Genomic DNA, 14,265 nt, shown 5'->3' with positions numbered 1-14,265 from the left:
ATGTATGGAGAAGCTTCTGAGTTGTTACTGAGGCTCTGTGTCAATCTAAGTAATTATCTCTGCAGCAGTTCCACCTTATTTGTCTTTCTAACAGTTTTGTTACAGCCGAAATTTGCAGAGATTTTGCTTTCTGTTTTTAAATAAAATCTGACAATTAATGAACAAAGGTGGCATCCCTCCAGAAAGATAATTGCCAAGTTTCTGTAGCATGGCCTGGCGCGTTGGTGACATGGCTTACAAAATCTGTCTCAAATGGCTCCGTCTCCAGTCTCCTGAATGTGGCGTTGAAGTACCGCATCCCTCTGCATACACTTGCACGCATCATTTCTACCATACTCTGTGCTTCTGCTTTGTCTGAAAGGTTGTTAGGAGAGGATTCTTACTGCATTTCTCTCATTTTCTTCTGGAGGTGATGCCTGAGCTCCGTGTGCCGGGTCCTCGTTTCTTGACAAGAATTCTGCAGGAACCAGTAAATCATTTTAGAGGTTCTCCCATTAGAATTGGGAGCGTGTCTTGCAAGCATCCCAACAATTATATGAAGGTCAAAGGAAGAGTTTACTTGGGGGATGGAAAGCTGTGCCTTTGGTGGCAGGTCAGGAGTCTGGAGTGGGATGTCCACAACACTTCAGCCACAGTTGGTTTGCTGTAGGTGGGGTAGAGCAGGTCAAAAGGAGTGATCTCCAATTCTGGTTGTCCTCACAGCTCTGCTGGTGGAAATGGTGCCGTGAGGGATGGAGGCAAAGTGTATGGAAAGAATTAAGAACCCTTCCTGCTGCAGCTCTCTGTTGAGTTGTATCTGTGCATCTTACTCTCAGCTGCCACTTCCCCTTCCCATAGGGTGTAGGAAGTGGTTGGTGTATGTGAGGGTATAGCTTGTATAAATACCAGTGTAAGCTGTTGTGGAGAGCCATGTGGCTGTGCGGTTTGTTTTTGCAGTCATTGAAGTTTCCAACTGCTTTTAACATCTAGGATATGAAAGGTTCTGCTGTAAGATGGATGAATCCCAAAACACCAGTGACATAAATATACATCGGGCTCCTCCCTTCCGCTTGCAGCCTGGAGTTTTGTGAGTTTTACCTGTTTCACCTCCGCAGAGAGCTAAACTTCTGGCATAATTGGAAATTTCATTATTGATAAACAGTTTTCTATTCAGCCTAGCTACTGAGCATTGAATTGGAGCACCAGCTTCATCCCATCACCTGTGATTGATGAAGTTTGTTTTAATGGTGCTTTTCGTACCTGATTGAAATTATTATTGTTATTGTTTTTTCATTAAGAGTACTGTGCTTCTCTTCCTAAAATGAAGTTTTCAAATTATTATTTTCATAATCATTACTATTTCAGGAGATAGAGAGAACAAGGGAGTGATTTAAAGTCATAGTGAGGCCTGTTCATTTCAGTGCACAAAAAAAAAAAAAAAGGAAAAAAACCCTGAGTAAACCAGTAATAAGCCAGTAAGTTTTTGGGGAAGACGCTTGTCAGCTAATGCATTATCTTTTTCCTCTCCAGCTGCAGATCCATGCATTGCTATATATTATGATCTTACCCTGCCCTTCCTTTTGTTTTTTATTAACTACTTTGGCCTAAATCACAGTTGTTGAAGACTGCAGAGTGAGTGTTTTCTCCTTCTCTTCACATAGTAGTTGTAGCATGAAAGGTCACCGGTTTACTTCAGAGCAAGAGTGGTTTGTTCTACTGGAGATGTGTATTGCACCATTAGAAAAACATTGTTTCTTGTCCTTGACTTGAGAAACAAGAAAATTTTTCTTAGGCTTGTATTTTCATATGAAAAGTTTTAATTCTTGTGAAATGGCATTTTCTGTTTCTGATCTGGAAAAATTATCCCAACTGGGGAAATAAAATTGTTATAGTAAGCTGTTTTCTAATAGATTTTTTTGTACTGTATTTCTCTAATGTTTACTTCGGTTGCTGAGAACTGTGGAAGTGTCTTTAAAAGGATGTGCAGTGGTGGTCACTCGGCCTTGAGTAGAGTACACTACTTGGCTTTGTGTAATCTGCCTTTTTTTTTTTTTTTTGTTGACTTTTTGAGTATTCTTCTCTGAGACAGAAAAATGAGGAAAAATGGCAGTCTGGGTTGTTCCTCTGCAGTAACTCTGTGCTTAGGAATTGTGCAGCTGCTTTGCTGGGGGAACGTACAACTTTGGAAATCTGTTTTAATAGTGCGGAATTGATTGGGATGGCCAGGACGCGTACAAAAGTAATTTTCATAGAAGTGCAGGAATTTGTGCAATAAAACAGAATACTTTGTTTTTAAACACTGGATGTAACTGAATTTATACCTGCGGGATTCTTCTGATGTTGAGTTTATATGTGTTAGCTCCTTAAGCTATGACACCCAAAACCTTTACTTCAAAATACCCGTCTGCTGTTGTACGTTTTCCATTCAGGAAAATGTAAGAGAAAACTGAGTTTAGTTTTGTAAAAGTATTAATCAGATTTACTGTACCATTTTAAATATGTGCAAGTGATAGATTTATTTTTACTTAATAATTGCTTGGGCAGTTACTGAAGATCTGGATCAGATAAAATAGAGAATTTAGTATATGCTCGAAAGGACAAATAAACTGTTGCAGGGAGAAAAGAGTCCATTTGTTCAGTGAAGGGTAATGTTGAAGGGCTGTAGGTGTATCCTGGGAGGGATGGCAGCAGGTCCCACGTCCAAAGAACCTAGCTGTATATACCACGCAGATGTGGTGAGGTACCTAGACGTGCCTTTGCCTGACATCTGTGTGGGTAATTAGAACGGCCCGAAGAGTTTCTAGGTATTTATCTTCATGCGGTTCAATTTATCTGCAAGTCGTGTGAGAGTGATACTTGGAATTTAGCCGTGCTGTGCTATTAGCTAGAGTCTGAACTACTATTTTTGGGATTGACTTTAATGGCTTCTGTCTCTTACAAGAAGTTGGAGACTCAGTTGCTTCTCCACAGACCCTCTTGCAACTACTCGTTTGATCTAGGGTGTAGAAAAACTTATTTCTTTTCCTGGAAATAATTTGGCTGGTTTCAGGTACAGTAATTTCGTTTTGTTTCTTGGTCTCTTTCAGCTTGTACCTCCTTTTAAACCTCAAGTGACATCTGAGACAGACACCAGGTATTTTGATGAAGAATTTACAGCTCAGACTATTACAATAACGCCGCCTGAAAAATGTAAGTCAGAAATTATGCATAAGCATAACTTAAATAATCAATTTATAATAAAGCACTGTGTAAGGTTTTTTCTGTTTGAATGGAAAAAAAGCTATTCTCACTGTTATTAGTAAAAATCTTCATATGGAAGTGTGTAAGAGTAACTCTCAATGTCAGTGTTCTTTTAAAGAAAGAGCAATTACAAAGCTTAGAATATTAGATCACTCTGGGTTGGGTTTTGGTGGTGATGTTGGTGTGGGGTTGTTTGATGGGGTTTTTTGGTCTTTTTAAATAAAAGAAACCATCAAATTTGCTGGCTGGCAGTTAAGGTCCCATTTCATCAAAGTACTTGGAACATGGACCCTGCTTTAAGCATGTGAACACTGCTAGTGGCTTCAGTGGGTTGTTTAGGTTTGGTGAGTTAGGCATATTTTTAAATACTTTGAAGACCAAAAGAAATTAAAAAAAAGAGCTGCCAGACATAAATGGATGTTTCTTGCGTAGATATCAATTACTTGAAAAGAAAATTTCCTATCAAGTCCTGTGGCTCAACAGAGCTCTTAAGTTATTAATATAGATATAATCACTGCGCTGGGCCTTGCACAGAGTTTCTTTGTTGGAGTGACTGCAGTTTCACCACAAGTTGTGTTTTTGTCATCTTCTGCTGCACACATAAGGATCATGATCTGATCGGCCAAGCTCGGGCTTTAACAGAGTTACTTACCAAGCCAGAGCAGTTAAAGTCTTGCTGCTGAGTTCTTGAATGAATTGCCTTTCCAAGAGAGGGGTATTTTTTTTGTTTGTTTTTGGTTTGGGTTGTGGGCTTTGTTTGGTTTTTTTGAGGGGTGGGGAAGGAGGGTCACAAAGGTAGACAATCAAGGCTAGAGTTACAGTTGATTACCCGTTCATAGCGCTAGCTCATTTTTTGGTGTTTCAGGATTCTCGGGCTTAGCTGCCGTTTTGTAGTGTTTCAACAGAGTCATTTAAGTGATTTTAAGTCTTCCTGCTGTGAAAAAAAATAACCCTTTCTTCTCCCATCTATCTTGATAAGAATTTGTTCGTATTTGTAATTTGAACAAATTTTGCTAAAATTTGCACTAACTTGGAGTCTATTGATTCCATATGATGAAGTCATGATCTCTTGAAACTCCGCATATGCAATGAGAATGGCTGTTTATCCATCGAAGGCTGAAGCCATACAAAATACGTGGATGCTGCCGAGAGTTCAGCTTCAAATTGATTGAATTCAGAGCAGGTGATCAGTTCCAACGCAAGGGAATGACCTACATATGTAAAGTTCCTGTCTGGGCCTCTGGCCATGGTGTGGCTGCTGCAGCAGGAAATTTAGCACGGGTTGCAATTCCACCCCAATCATAAGAATAATAAAATGGGGGGTGATGACCAGCAGCAGCAGCAGCGCAGAGGTCAGCTGTGGCGTTGCTGCGGTGGGAAGCCCTCCCAGGGAGCTGGCAGGGCTGCCTCACCGAGGCCGCGGTATGTCACATCACCAGCAGCGCACAGGTGAATTTCCTCTTGTGCCGTGTAGGTCAGGAAGCCCGCTGCCATTTTTGGTGGGCTGCGGTGGTTCAAGGGCCACGTGGGGTTTTCTCTTTTCTGGGTAGTGCAATGAGAAACTATTTGTTCTTCTTTTTTCTTTTAAAATCTACAAGTAAGTGTATTATCTACAGTATCGTATCACCTCTGCCTGATGTGAATATGCAAAAGGGGGTTAAAATGTGGTTTAGGGATGGAGGGCTGGTAACTGTGTATCAGAAAGTTATTGCTGAACTAAAGATCTTTTGTAGCTACAGAAATAATTTTCATTATGTTTAGGCATTATCAGCATTTTCCAAATCACGCTAAGTCATTTTACAAATCACGCTAAGTGAATATTGAAACTAGATCTTGTATTTACAGTAATCAAATCGATAGCAAAACAAAACCAAGCTCTCTACCTTAACCTAAGTTAAATTGGCAGTGTAAAAGGGAGATTGTATTTGAAGTTACAGGATCTGAGAGGCACTGCTGAAGTCAAGCAGCCTGATCACAGCAATTGTTCAAACCTGCATTAGCTCTGGTTTTTCTATGTAGAATATACGAAGATTCAAAAAAATACATAATTCTGAAAGGTTGTTTATAAGTACATCATTAGAATAACAGTTTCAATAAGAGTCTTTAAGGATAAGCACTGTTAAAAAATCCATGTGAGAATGTAGATCCAAATTCTCAGAGTTAGGCAACATCTGGTGCCTAGTTTCCATTGGCATTGCAGGAATTATGTAAATAAAAATATTTATGAATTTGGCTTAGTCTGTGTTTCCTCTGATCCCAGTAAATACTGTAAAAATAAATAGTTTACTAAAAAAATAATATGTAAGAATTGAAACATGTAGAACCTGCATGAATTGTTCATTTTGTAGTCATTTTTCCTTTTAACCCCCTTCAAACAGAGGAATATTGAAATACATCTACAGTAAGATGATAATTTCCTGAACTGATCTTAAGAAACAATGAAAACTGGCTGCTTCAACCGGCAATTGGCTTCCGTGCTGCCAGACACGAGATGTGGGGACAGGTTTTGATTAGCCTAGAACGGGTAGTGACGATTGAAGTTCTCAGGTGATAGTCATAATCAAACAGACCAACTCACCCTGCGCTAAGTGGTGACTTCTTGAAAGGATATCCTTTCCATGGACATCCTTCTGCTGTGCGAGCATAAGTTTACATGAATAAAGTCTCGCTTGAACTTGCGAGCCTTCAGCATTGAACCCTGAAAGACGTACCGCATATCAGGTAAATAATAAAGTTTTGTCACAAAGATAATGATGTTTCGAACTTCTCCCTTGCTACAGATGACGAGGATGGTATGGACTGCATGGACAATGAGAGGCGGCCGCATTTCCCCCAGTTTTCCTACTCTGCAAGTGGACGAGAATAACTTTTTTGTTCTGCTGCTTCACTGTCATCTTAGGTTTATCACTGAAAATGGTTCCTGAACATCACCACCAGTCCTAGATAGTATTTAAGATAGCAGGGGCACTTTCAGAGACCATTCCAAATTGAACAAGTTTCTTTCCCAAACCTACCTAAGATCCATTTTGGTTTTGCATGAAATTTGAGATTTTTTTTTCTCTACTACGCTCTCCTGCTGTTGCTGCTGCCCACGGTCTCAGTATAAAAGCAACGTCAAGAAGTTACTAACAGTTTCTTTGAAGGTAGATGACTTGACTTCAGCATTGTACACTTTGTGCACAAGTAGTCATCTGTTTTTCCTCACAGTGGAGGCTAAACAAAAAAACGCGTTGGTCCAGCTTATCTTCTTCTAGAAGATGAATCAAAATTGTAATTAGTCTAAAAAAAGACTAGTCGATAACATTTTCTTGCATCTGTTTGTGCTGGTTAGAACAAGGAAACGTGGGGTGGTGATGTACATATGCAAGGCTTTTGTTAGGCATATCATTACTTGAAGCAGGTCTCTGTCATTAACATCTGGCTGGAATTTGTTTGGGAAACGTTTGAGAGAAGGACTTAAACTGTTGATATATATAAATATATATATATATTATTTTTTAATTACTGTTGGATACTACAGAAGAAGCAGAAGGGCTGGGCTCACCCAGCCTGCCACTTAGAACTTCCAGGTTCATGTGCAATCATGGAGAATCGAACATTATACATGCAAGAAGTGAAGGCATAAAAGCAGCAGTTGAAGTTGTTTAAGGGGTCTTATAATTTGCACCAGATAACATCTTTCTCATGCTTTTCTTTTTCCTTTCATGATATACATCACCTCTGATGGCTGAAGAATGTAGACAGGCATAATGGTATTGCTTTTCACCAAAATGTGTGCACCAAGGTAAACAGGTGTTTGCCTTACTTGTTTTTATTTTGAGTTTGTGAATTAGCTTTTTCTCCAGGTGTTTAACTCTGAATATTCTTCTTTTTTTGTTTTGTTTTTTTTTTTTTTTTTTTTTGTTATACTGCAGTAGTATTTATTTTTAGAGATAAGGATTGTATGTGTCATGTTTGCAAATGCTGCTACATCTTAGATAGAACAGGCTTATAGCAGTTAGTTTTGTAATATATGGAAGGACTGTACAAGCTGAAGGGAATAATGCACTTTTCTCCCATGTGGAAATTTTAACAAGGCTCTGAAATTGTACATACTGCTTAGAATCAGATTTTTGTGAATGAAACACTGTCTTAATTCTTTGGCAATGGAGGTGAGGAATTCCAGCTTCATCTGCCAAAGGGTTAAGAGCAGACAAAAAAAAAAAAAAGCTACATCTTGTGCTCCACTGAGGATAAATGTATTGTAAGGGCCTGATGGCGCAATAGCAAATTTCTGTTCGATATGAAGGAAATGCATTTGAACAACAAGACCACAGCGATTACAAGAAAAGCACTTTATTTTAATAACGAATATAGTAAAATTCTGGGATCAGCCATTCTCAAGCAAGGTTTGCCCTCAACCAAAAGAGTCCCAAACCCAGCATGTTACATGGAACTGTGGTACCTGATTGACTGAATTTAAACCGTCATGAGAAACGCTCCACTGATAGGAAAATGTCTTTCCATTTCCAAAGATCTGTATCTAACAGAACGTGTGCATAAACTTTAGCTTTGATCTTCAGCAGTGATAATCTTAATAATAAACCCTGTGGTGCTAGGAGTCGGGACATCATGCGGCGCCGCGATAGCCCGTGTGCGCGTGCCCTTGCTAACGGCATCTGAAAACCCTGACTCCACGGGATTATCATTCGAAGTATCTCTGCGTTCGGCTCTTGTTAAGCTCCCACGAAGACTGTGATATCGCAGAGTATTCCTGGTTGCGCTGTGTGAATGAGTAGATGAGTCCGAAAGGAGAGGTGTTCCTACGCAGATGCCTTTTAGCCTCTTGACGTGGAAAGTCGAGCGCCCGAGCACGAAGCCCACTGCTGGCAGTGCATGTGCTGGGACGGTCAAGGGGTAGACGGGCTTTTTAGCAAGGCAGCTAAAGATGCAGGCTAATTCAGACAATTTTTCATGTTTTTGTCTTTTATCTTTGGGAATGGATGGCTAATCGGTCAGAAGTGCATCATGATGTACATTGTAACTGCATAGGATCTCATTCTGTCACCTTGTAACACTAAACGCCTGTAGAGGTTATCCCTCTAGGGCCAGAGAGAGGAGCACAGCAAATGCATTGCAGGTCTGTTCTGCACCAGTAGTGTAGAGGTGTCTACACTGCCGCAGCGAGTGACTGAAATAACCAAGTATTTAATAGACGGGCATTAATTAGTTCTCTGCAAAGGCCTCGTACTTACAGACTAAAACTATGGTGAGTCAAAATCTGTGTTAGATGCCTGTGTTTTTTTCCCCTACATTTTCAGCTTGTAATAGCAATAAGTTTCTTGACGCAGGGCACCTCTAGCTAATGACCAGCTGGCACCGTGCCTCTGGCCAGCCGTTCCTCGCGTGCAGAAGAAACCCTGTGGTTAGCTCACCATCGCATAGCTAGTTAGAATGCGGTTTGCAGTTAATATCCGTCAGTGAATTATTTGAAAACCTTTTAAGACTTCACCTTGCATTGTACTGCCTGCCTTCCAAAATGGCATCGAGCAAGTCTATGCTGCAGAGAGAGTCGGCGGCCCCTTCGTGCTGCCCGGGCTTGGGGGATTCTCTCTCTTACCAGTGTTAGAAACCAAGACAAATGGGCAGGCGGTGCCGAGAGAAACTTCTGAAGCTCTTCTTTTGCTGTTTGCGGTTGTGGTTGGATTTGGCCAGGAGGTGGTGGCTGGTTACCTGGGCGAGCCTTTCGAGCACAGTACATTTCAGACTTTGTCTCCAGCTTGTACTGACTTCCATGACGTACAGTATGCCCTCTTGTACTGCAGCCATCGCGGAGGAAATAGGTCATTTCTGTTTGGATTTTGGCAGTTTTGCACACAGCTTCGCTTTCCACACTAATCCATCTTCCAGTACATTCCTGTTGCTTAAAGAACGTTTATCCCGGTATTGTTTTACTTTTTTTTCCTTCCCCCCCCCCCATCTTTACTTGCGGCTTCTTAAAGCTGACTGTTCTTGCAGGGGCCATGTGCTTCTCCTAGAGTACAAAAGTAAGGTCTTTCCTTACTAACTGCAGGGTCTATATATTACACCTCAATGTACACACTTTGCTGCTACTGTTTGTACTGTCTACAGTAGAATTTCCTTATCTTGCTCCTGGTAGTGCATTACAGGCAAGCATGAAATGTAAAGTATTTATTTAAATAAAAACCTCTAAATTGGTAATTGAATTACCTCCCTGTAGCTTTAGAGTTTGTGACATTTCTTGACCTTGCTAGTTCTTTCATTAGATCCATGCAAGATCTAGTCATATGGTTAAGGATATTAAGCAGACACAACTATGAACCCAAGAAACCGTATTACTGTTGGTCATACTTAAACTGTTTATTTCCTTAAGTATATGACCCACAAGGATGTGAAATAACTACAAGAAACTGTTTTTGTACACTGTACATCCTTAGTATTTTTACACGTATATGATAGGGATGCACATTATTTTCCTTCGTACAGACAGCTTAAATAAAGCACTATGTCAATCTGCTACTTCTGTGTTTTTTAATGCTAATTTGTTCTGGAGGTTTGTAAATATATATATATATGTTCAAGCTTGCCACAAAGGACGTATTTTTTTATATCTGCACATTACTGTTAAATATCTTAGAGGAGAAAAGTCCTAAGTTGTTCCGTGTCAGAGAAAGAAAAACTGAAATGAGAAGGCTATATTGCAGATGACAAAAGATTTCTCAAGTTTTGGGTTAAATATTTACTTCATATTTTAAAGTAATTTTATATAGGTTAGATATTTCAATCCTGAAATGCACAAAGAATTTACTTAATTTCTTCTTACAAGAAAATGTACATCGTTATTTTTTTATCACTGTATATATAATGATCTGTGCATGTTTAGTTACAAGTTTTATTTGCTGTGAAGTACTAGTGATAACTGTAACTCGCTGTGACGTATTTCAAATACTGGGTGATCAGTTTCAGCTTGTAAATTCTTAAGTTACAGTATTGTCAAAAAAAAAAAAAAAAAAAAGTTTTTATGACTAAGCAAGATGTATCTGTGCTTTGGACCGAGGCTGTTTCCATGCAGGTGATTCATGTTAACGCTCCGAGGTGTATGTCACTTGTAAAAGTAAATTTGGGTTACGCTTTTGAATGAATGATTACACAGGGCTATGTTCCTGACAAAACCCCAATGATTTAAGTGATTTGTCATCTAATGAAATTCATAGCCTCACATCCCAGAGCTAGGTAACGTGTTAGGGTAAGGAGAGGAAGAAAGGGGAAGGTGGGCTATGCAGGGCACCTCAGAGTGGGACTGTTTGAAGCCCACAAGCTGGTCCAGGGCTGACTGAACCAGCGGTCAGAAGGGCTGAGTGTCCCTAGAGCAGCCAGTCAGCTGGGTTTTAGCTCAGTTCTCAGACATGAATGCTTCTCTGGAATAGAGGTGCTTCATCCAGGGCTCAGGTTTTTTTCCTTTTTCTTTTTTTTTTTTTCTCCTTTTCTTCCCTTTTTTTTTTCCTCCCCTACCTTATAATAGGAAAGAACATGAGACAGATGGACAAACTGCCATTAGCTCAGTGGTATTAGGAGAGCAGTGACCAGGACTTCGCTGCGGCAGCAGCAGGACTGTGGTCAAGCTGCATCCTGCGTTGCGGGATCACGCTCTGGCTGCGGACGTGGGATTTCCTGGGTTAGATCGCCTTCTAAGCTTTGTAAAACTACACATTTTGTGCCTAAGGGGGGGGGGGGGGGCGCCAGGAGCCAGGTAGACCTGGTGCTGCCTGTACTTAATGACTAATTAATTGCTACAATGTAGAGTAGCTGCTGCAGGGAAATGGATTCCTTTTAGACTCCTGGCAACATAATGAATTGAGCCGATGCCTGGGATGAGCATAAAAACCGCCTTCCGGCTGCATATACTGGCAGCCCAGGATGTTTTGTTGCACTCCAAGGCGTAGGTGCGCGGGGGGGAGGCAGGCAGCAGTGCTCTGCACCCAGCACCAGGAGCCACCCAGAGCAGGTCCAGAAAGGTTGAGGGTCTGGCTGTGCCTCGGGCCAGGGCAGCGCCGGGATCTCAGTGAAGCCTCCGTGTTGGGACTAGGTGCCCCACTTCCTTTGTGCGTGTAGCCTATAGGCACTTTCTCCTATTGAAACAGAGACTTACTTATACTGTGGAATAATAAAAAATAAATGAGAAAAAAAAAAAGTTTGCATATTCCTACATTTATCAGTGTATATTCTTACCTGTGTAACCATCTATAAAGTAGTAACACTTAAGAATTTGCCAGCCTGATCAGTGTGGAAAACCCAGAGTTCAACTGGAGAGGACTTCACCAGGCTTTACTGACCCTGAAGACTTGAGGCAGCTTTAAGCATGTTCATTGTCATCCTGGTGAAGCAGTTCAGGGAGGCGATCAGCTGTCTTTGGCAGTTTAATATGGCAGGAAATTGAAATAGGCAAGAACACTTTGATGTTGGGGCTGTACCACTAGTAAGTCTTAAAATACAAGGGAAGAAAAGACTGTGTCCCACAGCAAATGTAACTTATTGCATGTGTTGGTACTCTTATTTTTGTTACATTTCATGTGTTCATGTTGGCCGAGGTAGCTTTATTAACGGGGAACTGTTTTTTGCACTTTTGTCCCCTTTTACTTGTGCAATTCTACAGCTACACTGCAGATAATACATGTAGAAACTCGTTTTCTTATGTGCGTAGTTTATCCTACACTAGTTAGCAAAAGATTCAGATAAATTCTTTCTGAAATAGTCTGGTATTTGGAAAGTAACTTTCAAAGACACAAGTGCGCAGTTAACCAGAAAAAAAGCCCTCCGTCTCTATTCTCCAAATGTTTGGAGTTCAGTAATTTGAAGCCAAGCCCAGCTGGTGCCCAGCCCTGAGAGCGGTGAGGCTTTGCTGGTGGGGAAGTCTGGCAGCACCGCCGCAGTGCTGAGAGCCGGGCACCTCGCTTAAAGGCTGATCTGGACTGACTAAGGGTTCCTTTTCCTGAAAGGCTTTACCCAGTGAAGGGTTTGCAGGGAAACCTGCCCCATGGAAATTCTTCCATGTTATATGGAATATTTCTCAACCATTCTTACGCTTTTCTGATGGATAAGTAGTTGTTGGGACTCTCACTTTTGCACAACAAGTGAGAAATACCTTATAAAAATAAAGCTGCCAGGTAGATTCTGGTGATGAGCTTCTGAACAGGTGCAGGACTTACCAACAGTCCCCTTCTCCCTCCTCCCCATGTACACACTTTCCCTTGAATTCTGAAGGACAGAAGGAGGAAAATAAGAATCCAATTAAGTTTATTGGTATTTTGGTCTGTAAAAGACATCTACGTTCAATTATAAAAACAGATAAATACATTTTATAAAAAATTATGCCAATTCTGAATTAAGTCCACGCTACGTAATAGCTGTTAAAACTGGCTTGCAAGCTGAATCTTTTCGGAAAAGTCTCGGCTGTTGTCCTAGAAGTGTGGTGGGCCGGTAATGCTTCAAAATATTTATGATTCTGTAGTTACAAACAAATAGAAACCAGTTGAAATTAGCCAGCGAGCGTGCCTGTTTTCTGCAGAAGTGTCTTTGGGTGAGCTTCAGACAAGCCAAGTTTCAGGCGGGTGCAGAGCAGACCTGAAAGATAACAGAAAGAGACGGGCACGTAAGTAAGTAGCCTGTATCGCGTTGCTTGTGTGTCTCATTTGTGTTACTTCAGCCTGCGGGTGAGCTCTTAGAAGAGAAATACAGAAATGGTTAAGCCTGTGGCAATGCAGTGTAAACAAGTGCTGTTTCAAAGCCTGTGCTTCCTGCAGGCCTGCTGTCCTCACCTCTTTCTACGATCAGAAGTCTTACAGGTAGCAAAGCAAGAGCTATTTGATTTCTGAAAAACAGGATCTCCATGAGCTTTAGGCATCGCTCGTGTTTAGCAGTAAATAACCGAGCTCTTGTTTTGGGGCACGTCTAAGATCCTGCCCCTTCTCCTTTCCAGGAAGGAGGCGGCAGGTTTGTGCCAGAGAGTGTTTACTGTGAATTGTACAGCGTGCGCACAGGGTGGGCAGCTGCAGCAAAACAGGAAGCTGCTGCCCGGGTGCCGGCAGGAAACCTCTGGTGGGAAGGCTAACTCACAGTTCCGAAGCTCTTGCATGGCTACTGTTTCTGCTTCCTCAGTAGCACTGCAGGACTGAATTAAGAGGGAGGCATCAAACTCGACTGGAGCTGGGGGAGCTACCTAGAATTAAGCCACCGGAGTTCTAAAATTTGAATTCAAGAGATGTAAATGACCTCAGAAATAAAAATAAACTTTCTACTTTGGCTGGTTTTGCATTAGAGGACTAAAGGGTTTTGCTTTCCCCCCTGCCCCTTAGCTGGTAAGGCAATTAAGGCTGAGTTAAAAAAGGAGAATTTATGAAGCTGCAGTTCATTAAAGAATTAATTAAAAATAATAACATGGTACCTATTTACCCAAAATACATGCACCAACACCAACTGCTACAGTTGTGTCTGCAACCAGTGCAAGGAAGAACAGACTACAGCCACACGAAGCCTTGGGGCTTGAATTCCATGTCTAGGACTAGTTAGCCAGGGGACACCTACTCCATGCTGCAGTAACACCCCCCCCCCCCCCCCCCCCCCCCACCCCAGCATTAGAGTACAGACAGAGATTAAAAAGGCAAAAAACCCCCAAACACTCAGCTCCTGAAGAAGTTTCCCGGCAATTGCTGTTGCAGGGGGCTGACAACATCCCCAAGCCACCCATTCCTCTGCTGCCCAGCTGGCCTTGGTGGCCCAGTTGGCAGCCCGGCATGTTCACTCACTGGTCTCCCCCCTCACTACTGAAGTGAACATGCCCAGCTGTACCCCACGGTAGAGACTCTCCGTTTTAGGCACCTCTTTATCAGACGGTAGCATCTTGTACCACCACACTTCAAACCCTTTCTACCCTGGAAATGTTATACCATCATATGTGCCTGTAACTCAAAAGCTGCCATTTTCCTCTTCTTGTCACCTACAGCCACAAAAAGCATTTCATTAGCCCTGCCTGCCTGCACGTAAAGCAGC

The 14,265-nt window shown here is 41.6% G+C and overlaps 2 protein-coding genes across 7 annotated transcripts in view; one reads left to right on the top strand and one right to left on the bottom strand.

Annotated features, from left to right (window-relative positions):
* The window catches only part of AKT3 (AKT serine/threonine kinase 3), a 160,316-nt gene extending 147,755 nt beyond the window's left edge, over positions 1–12,561 (top strand). For 4 of the 6 annotated variants that reach the window (XM_075748808.1, XM_075748807.1, XM_075748812.1 and 1 more), the window contains exons 13-14: positions 3,066–3,168; positions 6,000–6,522. In XM_075748808.1, coding sequence (XP_075604923.1) covers positions 3,066–3,168; positions 6,000–6,085 — 189 coding nt within the window. In that variant the 3' untranslated portion in view covers positions 6,086–6,522. Of the gene's footprint in view, positions 1–3,065; positions 3,169–5,999 lie in introns of all 6 variants that reach the window. The other 2 variants (XM_075748813.1, XM_075748809.1) reach the window with 1 other exon arrangement.
* Positions 12,497–14,265, bottom strand: part of SDCCAG8 (SHH signaling and ciliogenesis regulator SDCCAG8) — a 111,643-nt gene continuing 109,874 nt past the window's right edge. The window contains exon 19 of the mRNA XM_075748814.1: positions 12,497–12,840. The gene's annotated coding sequence lies outside the window, so the exon portion shown is untranslated. The remainder of the gene's footprint in view (positions 12,841–14,265) is intronic.

This window comes from Balearica regulorum, chromosome 3 (assembly GCF_011004875.1).
Source record: "Balearica regulorum gibbericeps isolate bBalReg1 chromosome 3, bBalReg1.pri, whole genome shotgun sequence".
NCBI lineage: Eukaryota > Metazoa > Chordata > Aves > Gruiformes > Gruidae > Balearica > Balearica regulorum.
Note: the sequence above shows the minus strand (reverse complement) of the source record. Positions and strands in the feature narration are given on the sequence as shown.